The 22,225-nt window shown below is 42.5% G+C and overlaps 2 protein-coding genes across 2 annotated transcripts; both read left to right on the top strand.

Annotated features, from left to right (window-relative positions):
• The first annotated feature begins 7,209 nt into the window (after positions 1-7,209).
• On the top strand, positions 7,210-10,787 carry eaf2 (ELL associated factor 2). The gene is made up of 6 exons (XM_071914067.2): positions 7,210-7,358; positions 7,745-7,839; positions 7,978-8,114; positions 8,318-8,490; positions 9,086-9,334; positions 10,122-10,787. Exons 1-6 carry the CDS (start codon positions 7,256-7,258, stop codon positions 10,169-10,171), a joined length of 807 nt encoding a protein of 268 aa, XP_071770168.2. The 5' UTR covers positions 7,210-7,255; the 3' UTR covers positions 10,172-10,787.
• Positions 10,788-12,050: 1,263 nt separating this feature from the next.
• cyp27a3 (cytochrome P450 family 27 subfamily A member 3) lies at positions 12,051-20,217 on the top strand. The gene is made up of 9 exons (XM_078286032.1): positions 12,051-12,381; positions 12,763-12,953; positions 14,045-14,244; positions 15,545-15,742; positions 16,427-16,590; positions 16,987-17,153; positions 18,341-18,422; positions 18,757-18,963; positions 19,438-20,217. The coding sequence occupies exons 1-9, from the start codon at positions 12,121-12,123 to the stop codon at positions 19,594-19,596; spliced, it is 1,629 nt and encodes a 542-aa protein (XP_078142158.1). The 5' UTR covers positions 12,051-12,120; the 3' UTR covers positions 19,597-20,217.
• The last annotated feature ends 2,008 nt before the right edge of the window (positions 20,218-22,225 follow it).

The following is a 22,225-nucleotide window of genomic DNA, read 5'->3' as shown; positions in this document are numbered from 1 at the left end:
CTAATATTGTAATTCAAATATGCAGTGTGTAAAGAACAAGGGGTGGAATCTGCATTTGTTTGTAGAGAAATAGCCTGATACACTATCTATGTCCTTCACAGCACTAGTCTGGCTGAAAGGCCAGGCTGGTGTGTGTGTGTGTGTGTGTGTGTGTGTGTGTGTGTCAGTCCTATTTGAAGAGATCTCTCCCAGCCATCCAGCCTTGTCAGACTGACAGAGCATGGATGCTAAGCGCTGGTATTAGCATTTTATCAAGTGACCTTCCTGCTCTCCAGCCTGCCTCTTAAAAACATTTCTTCCCCGCTCCAGCTTTCTCTTTCCTCAGTGAAGAGGGAATAAATAGCTCTGTAAGAACCCAGCATCCACTGCATCACACTCAAAGCATGCCGTGTGAGTGTGTACATGCAGTGTAAAGGGCACCCGTAATTAACTGTTTCACTACCAGGGACAGCATTTCTGTGCTGGTGTGGTCTTGCCACAGCTGCCTGATTCTTAATTACTCCATTGGTAATTAGTGGTTGTCCATAATTGGCTCAGCTCTCCAACAAATGCCTGTCATCCATCCGGCTGATGCCCTTTGTTGATTGTATTTGGGAAAATAGGGAGGAGGGGTGACACACACACTGTCACTGATGCCTGATCCTGCTTTCATGTGCCTGTGCATGCAGCTGTGACTGATGTTCTAACAGGACACAATGGGATGTGTTACTGTTTACCCTCCAGCCAGGATCGAGGAACAAAGGTGGTCCTCAGGGGAGGACGAGGCTGGCTATGGAGCTGGATGTATGAGGTGCTGATGGGCTGCCTGGAACACACTCCCATCAAACAGCCCCTGTGCTCATTATTTAGCCGACTTCATTGTTTTCATCGTTTACCCCTGGAAGTCCAAACAATAAATCACGGAATGAGTTGCCATCTACAACCTTGAAATTGGAGATGCCTTCTGCCGTTTATCATTTGCCAGATTTTTGTCATTTTCCTCAGGTTTTTAAGCCGGTGTAATCATGGTGCTCTTGAGACAACGTGGCGCTCCTCTCATCAAGGGCGAGTGCCGGGCTTATTGATGTCAGCAGTAGAGCTACAGAGGTTTTACACTCCTCCAGAGTCTATTCTATTATGCATTGTACTGTTTCAAGGCATGTTTGTTGTTAATTCCCCTGTATGTTAAAAAAAACTGCAGCTTGCGATGCGAAGCACATTTCTGAGAAATCTGATGAAGTATACAGTACTTTAATCAAATCTAGAGCAAAGATTTAAGAGACACATTATCAGCTCAAAACACAAGATACAAAACAGAGATAATTAGCTCTGTTTTCAGTCCAAATGTGACAAAATAGTATGTTCACAGATGACACATTATTACCAAGGTGTTTTATAACCAGTTTGTTGGACAGTGCCGGGCAAGGACATATGATCAACTCTGAATTAGCATGTAATTAGATTATCAAAAGTACAACATCAGTACGAGCCTCTAAACAAAACCATACAACAGTGATCATATTGAAGTGTACAGTGCAGTTATACATAGTGGTGTAACTGCACTGTAATTTCTATACTGTGCAAAAAACAGCCCATGAAATATAACCTCAATCCTTTAATGACCACACTAATGACCATTACTTAGGGCTAAATAATTGGAAGTCAATGGACTAACAAAACTCCTGAACTCAGCCAATAAGTTAATGGAAGGCAATTATGCTCTGTCCAGCCGAGCCGGTCTTGCTCCAAATAAAAACGAGTACATTACGATGCCTGTCGCTAGTATACACATTAGCATTATGGTGCCCCGGGGCTGCTTACCTGCCACACATATCTATTGGCTTAGCCTGACTGATCGACCTGTCTCATTAAATCTAGTGCTATTGACTCTCCTTTGGCTGGCCCTGCTGTATGGGTCTGTGGGTCTGTGGCTAGCAGGAGGCTGTAAGAGCCTACAGGCCCACTGCTTGACCTTTCATCAGATCACCTCACTGATTAAATCCCTGATGGGGAGCAAGCCAGCAACGTTTGAACGGTCTACCTGGGCAAGAAAATCTATAACATTCTATGCTGGGCCTCTCTCTGTGTCCGACATCAATCTGTGTCACGTTCAATTACAAAGTGCCAATGCGCGTTCTTAGAGAGAGAGAGAGAGAGAGAGAGAGAGAGAGAGAGAGAGAGTGAGTTGATTTGAATTCTGCTGATAGATTAGTGTGAACCTCAGGAATGCATCAGCTCCCTCTGCAAGGCAAGATTACTAATGCCCAATAACCCTGAAAATGGAAGTACATTGCTAGGCCATGAAAGACTCCATATTCCATCGAATTCCGGTTTACTGATATGTTAATTCAAAGCAGTGGAGGCAGAAAAAATGGCCTTGATGAAATTCTTTTACCCACGATGGAGGAGAAAATGGAGAAGAGAGTTATAATTAGTTTGTGCTTGCAAAACTAATCCATAAGTCATGGGTTTGATTCCTCTTAATGGACCAATAATTTCTGTTGAAGACTCTAGACACCAAAAAATAACAGACTAAGCAGGGACATGTTCCTTGAGATGCACTAATATGTTTCTCATGTGTCCTGTGGGACCGCCTTTGTGAGGAACACGCATGACAAGTCAAATGGTTTTCCAATCATGTGACCCTCATCTTGAAAAGACTCAAAACAAGTCAATTTCCATCAACTATTAATGTAGTAGTGGGGTCTATAGCGAGACTGAGGTCCATTATATTCTCCTTTCCTGGAACACAAAGAAAACTGCAGCTATTCCAAACAACAGGATTTCACCCTATTCATCAGCATTATCTGATTGCAGTCTGGAAGTCAGCCAGCATTCTCCAGTATTCCCATCAGACCCGAGGCATTTCCAGTCATGGTGGGTGCACCTGCCCCTTAAGGTGGCTACCGATTGTAACCCAGTGGTTCTCAAAATGGGGGGCTGATGACTCCAAGAGGGTCTTTGAGAGACCCCAGGGGGTCGCCAAGGGAAATAAGGAATACCAAATTTCAGTATTATTTCATTTACTAGAAGGTAGCTCAATGACAAAACAGAATAGGAAAAATGACCATTAATAACAGTGGTTACATTCTCTCGTTATCTCCCCACCTTCAGTATATTTTCTATAGTAAATCATACCAAACAAGAGAAATCTCCTCAGATGGGGTTCTCTGGGACAAAATCTTATAGCTGTTAAGGGGTCCTTGACATGAAAAAGTATGGAAACCCCTGTTCTGGCCCTCCATGTGACTCTAATGGCCCTTCTTCACACTGAGGACAGACAGCAGGCTGCTAGACAATTCCCAAAGGTGAACTGAGCTCATCCTGGCAGCTGTTTCCACCCCTGCCCTCCTCTTGCTCAGGTAATGACGTTAAGTTATTTACCGGAGGAGCCAGAAGCTGCTGCCACAGCCCTGCTGCAGCCTGGGCTTTGCGATAAATGACAGACACCAAACAATGAAGACCACACACACACATCTCCAGCTCCTCGTGAAAGCCAGCAGCCTGCTTTATCGCATCAGGAGCAAACATACCCTTATAGGAAAAAGAACTAATCCTATGAGAAATTGTAGAAGGATACTAGTCCCTATATGAATATTTAGGAATATAATAGTGATTCCAGATAAGAGATGAAAAGCTACGATAGGGTCACTGTAAACTCGCCAATCACAGACACACTATAAATCCCTATAGGAATATTATAATACTATTATAATACCAGAGAAAATAAAGAAAATACTATAAAGCACGTTAAGGTGTAAATTCACTACACACTACAAGTCCATATAGGAATATTAGAGTGAGTGGTGATGCAAAACGTTGACTAAATAATGGCTGTGTTTCTGATAAAAATCATATAGCATCATCTATTATTGTTTACTTACTCTGTTAGTTACTTAGAGCGGTTTTATCTCCATCGCATCAGAGAGAAGTCCCGCTGCCGTCTGGAGTGCAGAGAGGATTCAGACTGCAGGTTGCACACTCGCAGCTCTTCATGAATGAAGGACTGGTGTGTGTGTGTGTTTGAGTCGAGGGTCCGTGCGGGCTGGATAACAGCTCTACTAACATAGTACCGCACGCTCTTCGCTCATTCAGATATTTTCTATCTCTCCCACATGCTACTTTGTAGGATTCTGTCGGAGGATCCCGGATACAGAACCTCTCTCTTCTTTGCGGATTTCTCCTTGGGAACTATGCTGCCTTCACGTGCTCCTCGTAAGCTCCTAATTAATACGGCTGGTCGCATTCAAGTGCTCTCGGCTGGTAATAGTAACAGAAGTGGGTCGGTTTGAATAGTAGAGTAAAAAAAAACGTGAAAAGTGCTGTATTTTTGGTGGCTGTTGTTTTATTTTAGGGAATGCCAAACAAGAAAATTAGATGATAATAAAATGATAATAAAATTGACAGCTGCCCCCTAAACTTCACATCTCTGCAACTCAGGTATGAGAGAAAAATCAGTTAGTATTTACCCATGAAAGAATTAGGCTATATTATTTAGTATATAGGATACTATATATAAATATTATATTATTCGTGATTATTATTAAGTATTAACCGCTTTTGTTGGGTGGTACATGGGCTGTTCCAATCGTAATTCCAATATTCCCCGCAGTACCTGAATGCAGCAGTAGCCACTGGACAAACGCTCTCCCTCTGCTCCTGATTGGCCCACATGAAAAAAGCTGGCTGTCGCCACGCAGCCATATGTCCCCCCTCGGCCCCCTCAAGACTCAAAAGGCAAAGAGTAGCCTGGAGCAAGACTCAGCTCGTGGTGGCATTCTGCACCATATGACTCCAGTCTCTGCCAAATGTGTCTGTCCCTATACAGCCATGTCCCAGACTGCTGACAGCTGCCTCGTGTTGTTGCTGTGTCTCCTAGGCTTTTCCCAACTTTAGGAATCATATGAAAATACATAAATATGTGCAAATGCCTTGTTTAGTTTGATCAGCATTCTCAAGTTAAAAGTCCATTAATAGGCTAATATATGTGTTAGATTAGATTACAGACAGCCTATAGACCACTATACTGCTATCTGTCAGTATGATGATAGGCTGGATACATATAGGGTGAAGAGGTAGACTTCCATACTGTATTACAAGGGCTGACATTGAATTTCACAGAAAGGGGTACCCTAGCTCTTTCACCATTGCTATTGGCTTACAACACGGGGGACCCTCCATTGTGGTTCACCGCAGTACATCCAGAACTTGTGGATAGTTGCTTGGCAACAGTAAACTTTACCTCCCACGGTTCAAGGGCAACCCCCATAGTAACTGATATCACCAAAGGACAGCCACTGTTTACCTCCATCCATGGAAACAGAGACAGAGCCCCTACTGGTTTCTTTTCAGGTGGGATGTAGACACAGTGAAACAGGACTCCAGTCCTTTCGTGATCCATCTTGGTCATTTCCACAAAGAGCAGCCCCTCTATTGAAATAGAATTCCAATTATAAAAACCTCAATGGTCTTCATTATTGCACCGAAAATTGATAAAGTCATAAAGAATACATGAATAAGACTACCCGCTGAATAAGCATTTATTTCTGGTGTGCCTTCCTAAGCCCATTTCTCTCTCTATATAAACTGGGGTTTATTCAGAAAGGGCCTTGCAGCTAATGAACTTTACTCTGATTCTTACCCTATAAGCTCGGGGTCAGGGGTCACACAGCGGACTAGTCTCCATCCCAACTGCCTGTTCAGCTCAACTCTTTCCTCTCTTCCTTCCCATTACGGATGATTCCCTTCATCTCCCAAGCTACTTCTCCCTCTCTCCATTATTCACAGTGCCTCGTGTGCTTTCTTTTCCCATAGACATCAAGTGCAGTCTACCTCACTTGACCTACATATTTTATGGGGACCATACCCGACCAATGACTAACACCCCACACGACACACCCACACACACCCATCCACCGACTTACCCACTCATCTACCTACCCACGCACGCACGCACGCAGATACACACACACACACACCTCTTCACATCTATCCTCTGCTGGTAGGTAGGAACTGTGTTGTGACAACTCTGTGATAATACTATTGTGTAATCTCAACCTTCCACTCTTAGATCTTGATCCTTTAATGTTTGAAGGCAGCGCAGCATATGGCCTTAGTGCAGTGCAGAGAGGGCAGGCATTTAAGGCTTAGGAATCATTAACAGTTTGAGGAGGGAGAAGAGATTATTTTCACTGCCACAAGGCTCAGGGAGCTAAGAACCCCACCAGCCCGTAAGGCTCAGCTAATATATTGTAATTGCAGCCAGCGACTGTTACTAATTCATTAGTTAGGCCACCTGCCCAGCCCAGCAACTAGCCTACTTACTGATGCTGCTAATGTATTGTAAAGTATTGCACCTCTGTGACTTCCATTCATTTTACATAAGCAGTAACTTTTTTTTCTGATGTGTGTATTACCAGAGATCCAAACTATATATTATAGATTCAACTGGTTTTTGACCACTCTCCTCTATTAATACTATACTATCTATGCTAATTTGTTCTATCTCCACAACATAACATAATGTAATCATAACATAATAGTAGAGTAGAGGTTTAACAATTTGCTCAACTTACAATGTCCTACAGTTTGATATTCAGTGCTAGATTCACAGTATGATAATGTCACAATATTAAAAATGGAGTTGAATTTAAAACAAGTTAGCCATGATGGAACATGTTTAGGACAGAATATTGCTTGAGTTACCTGGATAAGTGGACAATGGCTTATTTAACATGAAACTTTGATAATTGTTTATGAGTTCTGTTAACCATGCGTAATTATTCAGAGGTGATCATGTCTGTCTAATATAATGATATTGTTTTAAGTACCACTATCCATATTGTGAATGTTTCTTTTTATTTTCTTTTTCTTATCTATAATAAGAAACATACACAACCCAGTCCAATTTAGTCGCCCAGATAGAATTAATTACTATGAAAATGTTTGGATAAATTTGATTTATAGAATAAATTGGGAGCATAAATAGAAAGCTTGACATCAGACATCATAGACATAGATAATAAAATAAGTAGTTGATATATGATTACTAGTACCACGCCATGTGACATGAGCAATGAAGCTTCCCTATTATTACTTCCTACTGAATCTTGATTGACAAACCATGAAACAATCAGACAAAGGAAATAACCTGCTTTGACCAATCATAACAAGGAAGAGGCGGGGCTTAACGGTACGAGTGAGGTGGCCCTTCTGCCATAGATGGTATCGGATAGGAAAGAATAGCAGAAACTTTGTTGCACATGAAACTCTCAGAATGAATGGAACAGCATATACCAATTTTGACAATCAAGAACATGTCTTGAAATTAGGGGAGACGTTTGAGAAACACCCCAAAAGTGCATACCATACGGTGCGATGTAAGTGGAACTTTGAATCCAAATTGTCTGGCTTGTGTAGTAGCTAACAGTAGCATGCTAGTTAGCTTGTTAGCTAAAAATCCAAAGGGAGCTGTTAGCCATGTTGTCACCTCGTCTGTTTGCTGTTAGCAATATTTAGAAAGATGAAAATTGCCTGTGTGCCTCATCATCGTTCGTAAGTTAGATAACCCACAGCTTTTTTGTCTGTTTTCTTAACCGTTGTTGCTCCAGCTGTCAAAATGTTAGCTAGCGTTAGCTGTGCGTCAGTGCAGACACTATCGCCATCTACTGGGTAAAAACTGCTGCTGTCCACACCGAGGGCCTGACTGACTGTCATCGTGTTTTTACCAACGACTCACTACATTTTTGTACCTTTTCTGACACAGATGACTTCAAACCAGCCTCCATTGACACAACATGTGAAGGAGAGCTTGAAGTGGGCAAAGGAGAGCAAGTCACTGTAACTCTACCCAATTTAGAGGTTAGTCTCATAGCCCTGAAGCTCTCAAATCTCACTCCACTAGATTAATTTCTGGTTGTTCGGCTCCTAACACATTTTTTATTAAGAATTCAAAAGACCGTTTTATTCTATTTTCTCCTTGTTGCTTGTTTTTTTTAGGGTTCAACTGCCCCAGTAACAGTCTTCAAAGGATCCAAGAGGCCTTACATGAAGGAGTGCATCCTCATTGTGAACCATGACACAGGAGAGTACCGCCTGGAAAAACTCAACAGCAACATAGCTGTCAAAAAGACCAGGTGGGTTGGCTTGCAATAGAAAAGATGAGGATCTATTTACTATTGTTGCCTTGAAAATTATCTAAAAATAAAAAGCATGCTACCACTGTCATGTTAACCATTCCATATTGTTCAGTAAATTTGACCAGCTGTGACTCCAAGGTGTGTGTGTGTGTGTGTGTGTGTGTGTGTGTCTGTCTTCACTTGTACCGGTGCATTTCCAGGGCCGAGGGCAGCAGCAAGATCCAGTCTCGCCTGGAGCAGCAGACCAGCCGTCTGAGCCAGCAGATGAAGAGTGGCAGCAGTGGCAGCAGCAACAAGACCCCAAGTGGCTCCAAGAGTTCTCCTCCCAAAGAGAAGATGTCCCCTGCATCACCCATGGATGACATCGAGAGAGGTAGCGTGCTGACAGTCACAGAGACTTAAATTGTTTTGCCTCATGCTACAATCGTAGTTGTGTTCTAGCTTTTATTTATCCAGGCAAAGCACACATGCTCTTTTCCGGCAAGAGAGAGGCAGGAATGTTACTCATCCACTTTTCCCACCATATTTTTATCTGGGGATTTGAACTGTTGAACCTCTAGGCTACTGCCATCTGGTAAATGTGTGCTTGCATGTGTTGAGGAAATCAGGACTCAGCTCAGGTTAGGAGTGTCCAAGAGTATGGCTTCTTTATTGCATACATGTGTGGGAGCATGTCTAACAAGCAGGCTGCACACCTTATCAAGAAGTGCAGTTGAATTTATACTCTGAAACAAACAGGAGCCTTGACACAGACATAACTTGTATCAGTGAATGACCAGTACAAACTAGAACAAAGAAGGTCTGTGAGGTACAAAGCACATGGCTATGAAAAAGATAAATGTGTACTCTTCCACAGTGTGTCTGTGTGCAGTGTAATATGTGCAGCATATTTGTGCATGTATGAGACCAGTTGCTACATATGAGTCTGATTCTATATCTTATGTATGTGTATGCCTGTGTGTACACAGAGTTGATGGCGGAGGCGCGGGTCATGGACCAGATGAGCAGCGGTGACAGCTCCGACGACTCCCACAGCTCCTCTTCCTCCAGCAGTGACGACAGCTCCAGCAGCGACTCAGAAGACGGACGGAGGTCCCTGCCGCCCTCGGCCCCGGCCAACCAGAGCATGCCCATTCTCACCACCAGCATGACCACCGCCTCCCTCTCCAACAGCCGCCCAGAGGAGAGTGGAGGAGGACACCTCATGAACACACTCAGTGAGTAGCCCTTTGAACCTATTGGCTGGCTTACCTTGTGCTTTGAGTACATCATGTGATGATTCTTTAAGGTTGGTGACAGCTCAGTACCTCCAAAGTTAAATACGAGCCAGGAGTTTGAAAGTACCAGCATGACTGCAAAAATGTACCCTAACCCAGACTGTGAAAACATCAGACCACATCACACTTTTGATGACAAGATAAAGATGGGGATAACACACTACCCGAGTTCTCACGCCACGTGACCCCCCCCCCCCCCAAATCTCGCGACAACACATGTCGCTCTACCTCATAAAACCAAAACAAACAATGAGGTAGAGGTCTCCATTCAGATTTGAGTGTTGAGCAACACTCAAGAAGGATGTCAAGACAGATTTGAGTCGTAAAAATCAAAGACGTTTGAGATTATCGTGATGGTACAGGTACTAACTGGTTTGAATCTAGATTGGAACGCAAGACATTGAAGTCTTTAACCATCACACACTGCTAGATCACCCATGCCGACTGTCCATTGTAACCACCCCCAGCGTGAAAATCAGTCATGTTGACCAAATCATGGCTATAATCAGACTTATAATCCTGTAGTGTGTCCCCAGCATTAGATAAATTGGCTCCTACCAGACTGCTTCTGAGGGAAATGGTAATATTTAGTCTTTCTTGGATCCTCCTAAAGATCTCACCATCCTTTGATCATGTGTTACCAGAGTGAATACTTAAAGCATGATAAATATATGTTTAATCAGTCGTTATATCTCACTGTTTATTTCACCACCTATTTCTGTTGCAGAGAACGACCTCCAACTAAGTGAATCAGGCAGTGAAAGTGATGATGACTGAACAACATCAGGGGGCGTCTGCCTGCCTGCCTGTGGACATCTGGAAGCCTTTTTCAGTGAGGAGGAGTGGAACTGGGCATGCAGACAGATATGCAGCAGACCTGTCATTGTGTTGCTTCCTTGTATAGGGAGTTGTCTCCTCAGTACTAAGTATCAGCAATGTTTTAGGGCAGGTTTACCTTAACGTTCATTTGGCAAAAATAATTTGTTGCTTCTACTCCAACAAATCTCAGATTTGGTAATGTTACATTTATTGCTTCGTGATCAGTCTTTATGCAAAGAAACATGATGAAATGAAATTGATGGTTTAACTGAGAGAGACATGATTTGGTTGATAAGAGAAGCAACACGTTATAGGAAACTAGCCACAGTGTTTCATCTCACTGAATGCAGAGATGTGGTTGAACTGACCAAGGACATCAGGTTCATCAGGAGCAGAATGAGAGAGGAGTTCATATCATACAGATGGACATCTCTGCTTACCAAATCAGTCATCTGCAGCCACCTCTGGAGAATTAATATCGTTCCTGCATTTCAGCTAATCCTGTGTTCTGAACTTGTGTAGTGCCTTAGGTCAGATATGGGCTAAAAGCTGTGATCAGTTCTTGGATATATCTAAAAAAGTTTCTCAACTGGATTAATTTCTGCAGTTTAATTTGGTACTTTGCTCTTAAGTGTCATTAGTTTGTAATAACAAAAGTGAAAGCTACTTTTTTTTTTAGGATGGGCCACATCAATATCAGGGTCCTCTGTTTTTTCCTTTTAGCATCAGTGTTATGTTAGTTGTAGGAGTCTTTTCCTTTGGATTACTGTGACACAATTGCAGGATAAGCCAATCCTTTGAGTTGGTTTCCATATTAAGAATTTTCTAAAAACACAAAAAAAAGGTACCATGTTTATTGTGTGATATTTCAAGATATCAGTGGGTCTTTTTGGCAAACTAGTGCACTAGAACTGGGTAGACTTAGGGTCATGCAAGAATTTTCTCAGTGACATGTGTTTGAAGAAATGACTTTGCTTTGTAGCTTTAAACCTGCAATACTTGAATCTGACGAATTATTTATATTTCTCAATATACTCTGACCAACAGATAATTGCTTAATATATTTTATATATTTTTAGTGGGCAAGCAGAGCAATGGGAAGTGAACGTTAGTATGTACTGTATTGCATACCAAACCAGAAGCTTTGATATCGCACCTCAAGTGTGTGTCTTACAGCACTTCATGTGCCTTTGTCATTTGCCTTGGCCAGTTGTTGTAACACAGGCCTCTTTTGTGTGACAAGCCTCATATCTCGCCGCTGTGCGCTCTCACCATACAGGAAGCAGCTGTTTGTGTTTGCACATTTCTTTGACATCCCAGGAAATTGGGGAAAGGAGGAGTGAGATGGAAACAAACATTCTTGGATGTCTGGGAAATTGGAAAGTAAAAACTATAATATATTTTGCATAAGAGAACGGCAGATTCAATGGATCATGAGTAAACTATTTGAAATTAATTTCTTTGTAGATAAAAGATTTTAACTGTTTACGTGCTTTGTTTTATTTCATCACATTGGATATCTTAACTAAAGGGAATGCCACTGATTTGGAGAATGTGTATTTGTTGCCTGAAGCAGCTCCACAGACTACAGCAATAATATCCCGGGAGGTGTTCTCTTTTCATGTTTGTATTGTTTCTTAATTGCAGTCTGGCATCACAAAATGAGACAGGGCGGGTAAACACAGAAAATATGAAAATATTATATAGGCTAATATGAAAATGGAATTTGTATTGAAGGCAAGACTTGGCTACAATAACCGCAAATGTCAAAGTCCACAGGGCTGAGATGTGTGGGCTACACACTCTCTCACTGTCCACAAGGAGCCATTGTAACTCGCAGCAGAAAATCAGCTTGGCGCAGACTGACACTTCCTGACCTCAGCGGAGAGACAGTCCAGGCGCTAAACATGTTCCGCAAGTCACTAGCAAACATCGGAATACGCGCTTATCGTCAGCAACACGTGAACTGGTTTCAACCAGCGACAACGGCATTAAAGTGTGTAACGTTACGTTATAATGGGGACATCCACCGCGACGCATCCTCCACCACTGTTATGAGTGGCAACAGTAAACAGAAAACTATGGACGATCTGGATGGACCTTCTTTCATGACATCCTTATACTGGCTTTTCGGTAAAGGCTATTTCCAAACAGCACATCAAATGCAAGTAAGTGGGCTTCACAGGCTAATGACCTACATACATACTGTGCAGTCCTTTCTGTTGTTGTACATGATTCATCTGCGCCAGTCAATCTTCAGTGCACCCATCTGACCCGCAGCCTGCAGTGCTCTGCAGTTTGTTTTTCTTCCTTTTAAAATCCTCAATATATTGACTGTAATTCCTAGATCACAAGTGAGGTTATTCTAGCCTGCATTTAATCCTATCTGTGTAGGCTGCAAAGGTTTAGCTTTATAAGTGATTTGGACTCGAGCACTGGCCATGATCTGTTTTTGGTTCTGTAAAATGTCCTGTTTATCCCTTCTACAGCACATTCCTAGCAACAATTAAATAACAACTAACCAATTGCCCTACACTGTCTGCTCCAAGATTGAACACAGCAAGATCTACGGTCCTCTGTGGAAGTCAAAGTATGGTCCTCTGGTGGTGGTGAATGTGGCCAGCGCTGAGCTGATAGAGCAGGTGTTGAGGCAGGAGGGGAGACACCCGGTCAGGACAGACATGCCGCACTGGAGGGGCTACCGGGAGCTGAGGAACCAGGCCTACGGACCCCTGACAGAGTGAGTGAACCCCCCTGCTCCTCCGGCTCTACTTTCACCTCACAGGCCATATGATGAATCAGAGGACAGGTAAAAGTCCCATTCTAGATTTACTACCTGATATTTCACAGGTTTTGAGTCACAAGCTGCAGACTGTGCAGGATTCCATTCTCTGACTCCAGTCAGATCAAAACGCACTCTTGGACCACCTCTACCAATGTTTCTGTGGTTGTGTAATAGCAGCATCTCCACCTTGCTGCTCACTCAGTCCTGTCAGACGTGTTCTGGCAGCACTCGTCAGTGTTTGTGTAAGTACCAACACAGCAGTGCCTGAGACGTGTGTCAGACAGTGTTAGGGCAAGCCTGCACCTTGACATAACACTAGACTACAAACTCAGGAATCTGGTACATACCTGTATAACCACTTGAATCAGTTTTTTTAAAACATAATCTTTGTTTCACAAATTAGAGAATGAGTAACAGGTAAGAGGTACGGAATGTTCTAAAGACTGCAGCATTGTTTCTGTTAAAAAGTGGCTATTGGGACATACTGAAACAGTGTTGCAGTCTGTCTTTGGGAGTTGCTGTCTTCACTGAGAGAGAATTTTCTTCATATTATTGAGACTTTTTGACAAGCATCCCTATCCCAAGAAAAACTGTTTTGGTACAGAATATTCTAGTTTTGAACTGTTTGAGGTGGAGGTACATCAAACTCTTCTTCTTTGGCATATTTTATGACCCTTATTTCAATATACTGATGACACTGTACTCATTACCCAAGCTTCAGCAAAAAAAATACGTAAAAATAGGTATGAAAAAAACAAGTGCACAGCAAAATGAGTGTAGTAGTAATGTAATAATTCTTGTACAGTTAACTCCAAAAACAAAAGCAATGTTGATTGATAAATACCCCAAACTGATTCCATTGAAACATAATTTTGCAAGATTGTGTCATTTTATATCCGAACACTTCCTTATTTGAAATCCTGTCCGCTGAACAAATTAAGTTTCATAGATTGATTATGAACCAGTATTTGGTGTTATGCGAGTTTGTCTCACTCTATCCGGAAGCCCGTTTCCTAATGTTAAACCCGGTTTGTATGTGTTGGCAGGATGGGAGCGAAGTGGCTGCGTATCCGTAGCATCCTGAACCCTCGAATGCTGAAGCCCAAGCATGTCTCCGCCTACAGCAACGCTATCAACGAGGTGGTGACAGACTTCATCGACAAGGTGGCCTGGTTAAGGGACACCAAGGGCCAAGGAGTGATGGTCAATGACCTGGCTGGAGAACTCTACAAGTTCGCTTTTGAAGGTCAGCACAGAACATTTTCATTTCATTAGTTATGGATATATATGTATGTATTTTTTGAAATACATGCAAACATCTTGATGAGTAATACTTGTAGAGGTAACTAGAAGAAAAATGTACACATCACTTTGTAGGTGCTGGGCTAAGGAAAACCATAAAAGTTGTGTTGAGCTCTTTCCTGCTCCTTTAATACTTGTAGAGAAAATTTGTTTTTGGCTACATGAAAAACAGATCTGGTTTGCCAACATATTACATCTTCAAAAGTAATTTAAAATTCATGTTTGCAGTCATCTGCAGTTCTTGTCAAACAAGTTGTCAGTCAATTCTAGAGTGAAAACATTTCTTTACCTCCATACTTTTGCTCTTTATGGCAGGTCTGCCCGTTTGTCTGTTTGGACCTTTGATGTGGCTTTAACGTTTTCATGATCTATCTATAGATACATCTGTAGTATCTATAGACACTTTGTATAGAACCATGATACTTAATGGAGGGAAATGGAATCAGCCTTGAGCACTTGTGGTTGACTCTTTCACCTTCGAAAACTGTCTGCACTTCTTTATCTAATTGCTCTACTCTATATGCTGTGTAGAACTTGACATGGATATCTTACAGCTGTCCTTACTCTGTCACAAACGCTATTGAAACTGAAGTTTGCAATATGAATTCCTAGATCAGTATTATAACTTTAACAAAGACAAGGCCTTGTAGCTTTGGTGTCCTTTATTTCTGAGAATGGGGGTGGAGTACAGAATAGACTAATAGAGGGTGTAGAGCAACATATCACTATCTAGTGTCATTCAGACCTTTAAGCAACTGCTCAGGGAGCCTTAGCCTTGACTGCTGATTAGATACTGTGAGGTGTATTGTGGGTCTGATAGTTCCTCATGTGGTTACACAGGTAGGTTTACATAGACTACACTTCAGGCAGTCTTTAATCACAGACAGTTTCCAAACAGTTACCACTTCTTATGTATTTTTCTACCTTTATTTGTGCAAAGCAAATGTCTTTAGAGGTAATTAAACTTTCAGTTCAAGTCTAATTTATTCATAGGTCAAGGGAAGCAGTGAACCAGTTGTATTAGCAAATGTCTAGATCAAGCTAGCAGATAAATCTTACATGCTGACAGAGAATTTAACGAAGATCACTCCACTAAACATCACTATCCTCTCAATATTACAAGCCCAAGCTCAGCAATTCAGGACCAAGGACTCAAATTTCCCCCTCCATCTATGTAAACGTAACAAAGTATTCCTGAGTACATATTCTATTGTATAATCAAAGTCTTGTGTTTGTGACCGCAGGGATCTGCTCGGTGTTGTTTGAGACCCGTATGGGCTGTCTGAATGAGGCGGTGCCCGAGGAAACCCAGAAGTTCATCGTCTCAGTGGGGGAAATGTTCCACCTCTCCCAAGTCGTCATCATCTTCCCCAAGTCCACCTGGCCCTACCTGCCTTTCTGGAAGCGCTTCATCGCCGCCTGGGACCACCTCTTTAAAGTTGGTGAGCTGCATTCATTTCACCAGTGGATCTAAATGAATGTGTGTAGTGTATCTTTAAGCTGTATCTTGGTGTTGATCGAAAGGACACTGTAACTACTTGAAATGTCACACCACTCACTGCCCCGCCCCTCCATGCACGCACATACAACGTGCTATTAGATTTTTATTCAAAGCACCCAACATAAGTACATATAAGTACATACATAATAGGCGTGGCTGTCCCCAATGGGAATCAGACCAATAACCCTGGTAGTGTTAGTGCCATGCTCCCCCCCCCCCTCTCCATTACCACCTGCAGTCAAAACAGATTTCTAGAGTTCATGGCTATTTTCAATTTGTGTTTAACAAATCAGTTTCAAGGCCACTACCTGATCTCCGGTGACTACCTCAGAAGACAAAGTCCACCTGACAGGTCTTTGTCAACTTCAGTGTGCTGTCTGTAACAAGATGTCAGATTGTGTATCTCTTGCGCCATCTACTGGCCATTATGTATTGAGGTCAAAGTTAAGAGTTTGTTTCCTACTGACATGAGAAAAGCCTGTGAATTTCCTTTAACAAGCCACCTTTGATCTGTCATGCAGAACTTTTGGGTTGTTCGGCAGCTTTACTATTTTTTTTTTTTTTGCGAGTCTCAATATTTATCCATTTCAGTCTTCATGTGATTGTCACCTCTTGCCTCCGCTAGCTGAGGTGTTGGTGAAGCAGAAAATGGAGGAGATCCAAGAGCAGGTGCGCCTGGGCCAGCCTGTGGAGGGAGCGTACCTCACACACCTGCTGCTCAGCGAGCAGATGACCATCTCTGAGATCCTGGGCAGCATCACTGAACTGCTGCTGGCAGGAGTCGACACGGTGAGGGGGAGTTACCATGACCAATCGTTTAGCAACCTGCACACTCTGTGGAACGGATGTGTTTATATTTAGTGTATGTATGTTATGTGGGAAAATGCTAAATATGTACGCTTACTGAAATTCAAGGACTGTTAAACTCGTGCCACTGTGACTCATGTTTTCCATTCATATGTACCTGTACTAGGATTTGTACTCAATGATCATAGAGTTGACAAGTGTCTACGTTAACTGCATACTGTATGAGGTATTTCCCATATTTAGCACAGTATACACATCATTGAGAAAAAGGTCACAACCAGATGCATGAAAGGCCTGTTGGACTTTGCCTCGCTTCCTGCACATGAGGTCTTTGATCAAACAATACCATATAACAATCCGTGGGCGACTCTGTTGCAGACGTCCAACACCATCTCATGGTCTTTGTACCACATGGCGAGGGAGCCAGAGATCCAGGAGAAGTTATACCAGGAGGTGATAAGCATCTGCCCCGGAGACAAGGTGCCAAACAGCGATGACATTGCAAAGATGCCGTATCTGAAGGCCGTCGTCAGGGAGACGCTACGGTTAGATTCTTTCACTACACCTTTATCAGGATATCTCATGATAAGACGTGCAGACCTGGCTTCTTTTGGAGTGGTTAGTTTGTAGTGTGATTGCTCTGGCTGAAGAGACAGATCATCAGCTGTGGAACAAAATATGAAAATATATCTTATGACCAAGACAGGATTTATACATCATATGGTAGTATAGCAATGCTAGCCACAGTTTTCAGCTCTTGGTGTAATGGTTTGCTTAGACAATTTTGTTTCTGAACTGCTGAGCAGGCTGTTTCAAGCCAGGAGAATCAGCTGTACCACCAGTCTTTTGTTGTTGAGGCAAATTGCTAGTTTAGAAATGATTGGATATTGTTTGGAGCTAGGGATAAAACAAAGTGTAGGTACAGGGTTGCCTAGGCGACTTCAGCTTGATAAACCCAGTGACATACCTGGTGCTGCCTGTCTGATGGTCCTGTAGATTTATGATATCGGAGCCTGATGTCCTATTTAGTCACCATTTGTAGGTTAGCGCATCATTCTTTTGACATCTGAATTGGACTTCTGTATGAATGCTTGCTGTGGCTTGTGGCTTGAGATGCTTAGCATTAGAACAGCCAACGGGCTTTATGTGTTTTCCAACTTCAGCTTTGTTCAAATAAACCCCTGTGGCTTCCTTGTTTGCAGCTTATCCTAAGATAGTTTTACTCAGCATTTTGCCTGTTAAAACCCTCAATGACAAAACACTATTTCAGGCAGGAGGTCAAATTTACTGCTGCCATGTTTTGCATTGTTTGCCTGAACAAATTGGCAGTCTAAGTGGGTAAATGAATCAACTGTTTTAGTGTTGAAGTGCAAGATGGGTGAGGGTTGGCCCTGCTTTTGCATTAAATGGGTGGTCAGGTTGGCAGGGAGAAATGGTTAAAGGGATAACACTGGGGTTGGAAGGTAGGCTGAGGGAGTGCAAGAATTCCTCTGAGCAGTGTACAGCAGTGTGAAGTTATTTCTGTTCATTTGAAGGCATGCTTTAGTGTGTAGAGTGCTTTGCAAATGGGGACAAGGTAAACACAGTCAACCAGGAAACATCACTCAATTTGCTGGCTGAACTGTGCTCAGTGTCACAAAGAGTTACAGTGGATATAGCTGCAATTGTCAAATAATCAGATGAAACAAAGCCATTATTCTTGCCTTTTGAGTGACTGCTCTATCACCACCAGGCTATGTCCAGTGGTACCAGGGAATGCTCGTGTCACTGTGGAAAATGAGATTGTAGTGGGAGAGCATCTCTTCCCCAAAAAGGTGAGACTACATGTCACTTAATACAGTTTGGAAATGATCCATTGTTTTACGTGAAATTTGGGCATCCAGCCTTTGAGTTACCTGCTGATTTATTTCCAACAGGGACTTGACCTTTGACTTTGGATACTCATTTCATTTCAACAAGTTGTTAATCTAGTAGTCAGGACTCCTGTTTAGATCTAACAAGTTGTTAATCACAAGGCCTTAACTTCTAACCCAGACACCGAAATCTGTGCCTCACACATATTGAATACTGTCTCGTAAGAAAGTCTGTGCACGTCCAACTCACTGAATGAAAACCACATCGCGTGGGAATGTCGCCTTCCACCCACAGACCCTGTTCCATCTGTGCCACTATGCCGTGTCCTACGATGAGAGGATCTTCCCCGAGCCCCACGCCTTCCTGCCGCAGCGCTGGCTGCGAGGAGGGGACGACCGGTACAAGCAGCACCCGTTCGGCTCGGTGCCCTTCGGCTTCGGGATCCGGGCCTGTCTGGGCCGCAGGGTGGCTGAGCTGGAGATGTATCTCCTCCTGTCCCGGGTAAGGCCCGCGATTCGTTTTGCTCTTCTGAATATCGTGAAACAAACGGCTGCTAGTCAATCATAGATTAGCATTCTCAATATTAACACTTTATGCCTTTATGCCTTTCATTAGTTATTACGCTGCACTCAGACAGCATTAATCTAATATTGATCTATAGTACCTGTTTGAACTATGTGCTGCCTGTCTCCCTGTGTTAGTCTTGGCTTCAGTAACAATAACACCACAAGTCAGACCTTAAACTTTAAACTGATTCAACCCAAACAAAACCATGCTAACAATTCTGATGAGGAGATGGTAATCATTAACTGGAATGTGGACTAGCTGCACTCTCAGATCTCACTTTAAGGTCCTGCTGGAAAATTAGCATTTCATCTATCATATCGTTTTGTGCTGAAACATTGATTACAGTCAGGACTTTTTAAATACTGATGTGGAATCTATCTGTCTCTCTTTCTCCCTCTCTTTTAAAAGTTGATAAAACATTACGAGGTGAGGCAGGATCCTGCAGGGACCACAGTCAAGTCAATCACCAGAACCCTTCTTGTCCCTGCTACGCCAATCGACCTGCAGTTTCTGGACAGGCCAGTGCAGCAGGATCCGGTTAAAACAACAGCAGGAGTTTCTCTATGAACTGTTTTAGTATTCGCACCATGTTGCCTTCCTGTCACCGAGCACTTGTTTACAGAGGGTTCACGTGTTGAGGATTGCCTCAAATGCACCCACCCCATGACATAAAACACCAGCTGGTTGAAGAAGTAACATGTTGGAAGTTTATAGTTTAAATGTTTTTTTTCCCCATGTAAATAGAAATAATTAATCATGCAAGAACAGTATTTGCTCCAGGGAGCTATTGGTTTTCAGACAAATCCCATGTAATTTTTACATTTCGCTACTTTCATGTGAAAACTGTGTATCTCCAATTTTGATGCTTTTCTTTTTTTGAAAAAAAAAAAAGTGAACTGAAATTAACATTTTACTGGTTAACTGAATGGTTTTCATCCTACAGCAGTGATTTACTGTATTTTAGAAAGTTTTATTGTACATGCAGGATGAAATGTATTTTTAGATTTTTGTAGTGATTGAAAGAGTTTTGATTTTAACATTCATTCAGAAATTCATTGTAGTGTTTCAGACCTAAACTGGACTTGTCTAAATTGTGTTAGACGTACTATTTACTGTTAAATGCAATTATACATTTTTTTCACTAATGATACTGCCCTAGCATAATAAAGCTGGAATTTTTGAACTCCAGTGTTGTGTTGTGCCTGTACAGTAGTAGAGCAATACTGACCTCTTGTGGACACATGATGGTACTACACCAATTTCCAATTTCCAATTTAGCTGATGCTGTTTTCCAAAGAGACTTAAACTGGAGGAGCAGATAGGAGTTCAGTGTCTTGCTCAAGGGCACTCAGGCAGGACAGGAGTCATGGCTGAGTTGTTATTACAATAGTTGTGTGGGAGCTACTGAGTTAATAACCCCTACTGCTCTCTGCAAACATTGACTATGCATTGGTTAACCTGCAAAATGCCTGTCAGACTGTCTGAGACAGTCCATGCCACCATGAGGTAACCCACACATACATTCAAAATAATGCTCACTGCCACTGTAAATTTACTGGTAGGGTTCCTGTTACAAGTGAAATTTCTGCAACATCTGGCCAAATTCATCCCCTACCAATCATGGGGCGTGGACTGTCAAACTCACATTCAGCTGCTCTACCTGTAAATCACATCCCAATCTGTCTAACACTCAGACACTGTACTTCTGTCTCTAGAGTATCCCGTTCAGTAGATTATGACAATCTTATTACCATTACACACACTATAACTCCATCCTCGCCTCCCCCTCCCTCCAAATTTGGTCTGCTAAATGTGAAATCGCTGTCAAACAAATCATTTATCTGTCAAGATTTTATTGTGTCCCAAAATCTAAACTGTTTCTTCATCACTGAGTCATGGCTCACCCCTGATGACCTCTCCCCTCTCATTGAAGCCACTCCTTCAGGCTACTCTCACTTTCATCAACCCAGGTCACATGCACGAGGTGGTGGGGTTGCCGTAATTCACAAAAATGCCCTCAAGTGCTCCATTATCTCTATAGGCCCCTTTTCATCTTTTGAATTTCTGGCTTTTGTGATAGATAGCACCCCGCCGGTTTTCTGCCTACTAGTATACAGACCCCCTAAACCCAATATTGATTTTATCAGTGAATTCTCTGATCTCCTCTCCCACATTGCTCCGAAATATGACAATATTCTCATTCTCGGAGATTTCAACATCCACATTTGCTGTCCCTCTGAAGCCATGACCCGTGATTTTATAAATTTAATGAATCCTTTGGTCTCCAACAATCTGTGAATGGCCCAACCCATGTTAAAGGCCATACCCTAGATTTAGTTCTCTCCTCGGGTCTCTCTATCTCCAACCCTGTGATAGAAGTTTTTCACCTATCTGATCACAGGGCAATCATTTTTGACCTTGATGTGCCACACGCTTCTCCTGGCCGCCCTGCTCTTCTCCGCTCCCGCATTCTAAACTCTTCCACTGCCACTAGGTTTGCAGAAGCCTATAGAGAAGCTTCCATCACTACCAGTATCGAGGCTGCACCATCTCATGTGAGCACAGAGGAACTTGTCTCACTATTCAACAATACTGTTTCGGCCACCCTTGATTCTGTTGCACCGGTCAAAACTAAAAAACGTAAGCCTTTGGCCTCACCATGGCTTAATAACAGTAATATTAGAGAAATAAGGAGAGCATGCAGAAGGGCAGAGCGGAGGTGGAAGCGAGATAAATTGCAGATCTCATTTCAAATTCTGAAGGATCTCTTGGATAAATACCAGCTGGCTGTCAAAAATGCCAGGGCTCAATACTTTTCCAATCTTATTGACAAAAACTGCCATAATCCCAGGGTACTTTTTAGTGTGTTAAACTCTGTCACCTCCTCCACTCCCACCCCCTGCTTAGAAGTGTCTGTCTCTAAATGTGAGGATTTCCTAAACTTCTTTAGAGACAAAGTACTTGATATCAGAGCTAGTATTAGTCCACCTGTAAATAGCCTATCCATCTCCTCTGAGAACACTGCAGTTCTAAATTCACTTACTTCCATCACTCTACCAGAACTTCATCATATTATCTCCTCTATGAAGACCTCCACCTGTTCTCTCGACATTATTCCAACGAAACTCTTCAAAGAAGTTATTGGCACCATTGGCCCCAGCATTCTTTCAATTGTTAATAGCTCTCTGGAAACCAG

Source organism: Centroberyx gerrardi, chromosome 10, assembly GCF_048128805.1.
Source record: "Centroberyx gerrardi isolate f3 chromosome 10, fCenGer3.hap1.cur.20231027, whole genome shotgun sequence".
Classification (NCBI taxonomy): domain Eukaryota; kingdom Metazoa; phylum Chordata; class Actinopteri; order Beryciformes; family Berycidae; genus Centroberyx; species Centroberyx gerrardi.
This window is presented reverse-complemented; position numbering and strand designations above follow the sequence as displayed.

Bases quoted from the DNA above. Each gene is read 5' to 3' on its own strand.
- cyp27a3 (XM_078286032.1), top strand. From the start codon at position 12,121: ATGTTCCGCAAGTCACTAGCAAACATCGGAATACGCGCTTATCGTCAG. The intron at 15,743-16,426 runs GTGAGCTGCATT...TGCCTCCGCTAG, and splicing joins GGACCACCTCTTTAAAGTTG to CTGAGGTGTTGGTGAAGCAG. The intron at 18,423-18,756 runs GTGAGACTACAT...TTCCACCCACAG, and splicing joins AGCATCTCTTCCCCAAAAAG to ACCCTGTTCCATCTGTGCCA.
- eaf2 (XM_071914067.2), top strand. From the start codon at position 7,256: ATGAATGGAACAGCATATACCAATTTTGACAATCAAGAACATGTCTTG. The intron at 7,359-7,744 runs GTAAGTGGAACT...TTTCTGACACAG, and splicing joins TGCATACCATACGGTGCGAT to ATGACTTCAAACCAGCCTCC. The intron at 9,335-10,121 runs GTGAGTAGCCCT...TTTCTGTTGCAG, and splicing joins ACACCTCATGAACACACTCA to AGAACGACCTCCAACTAAGT.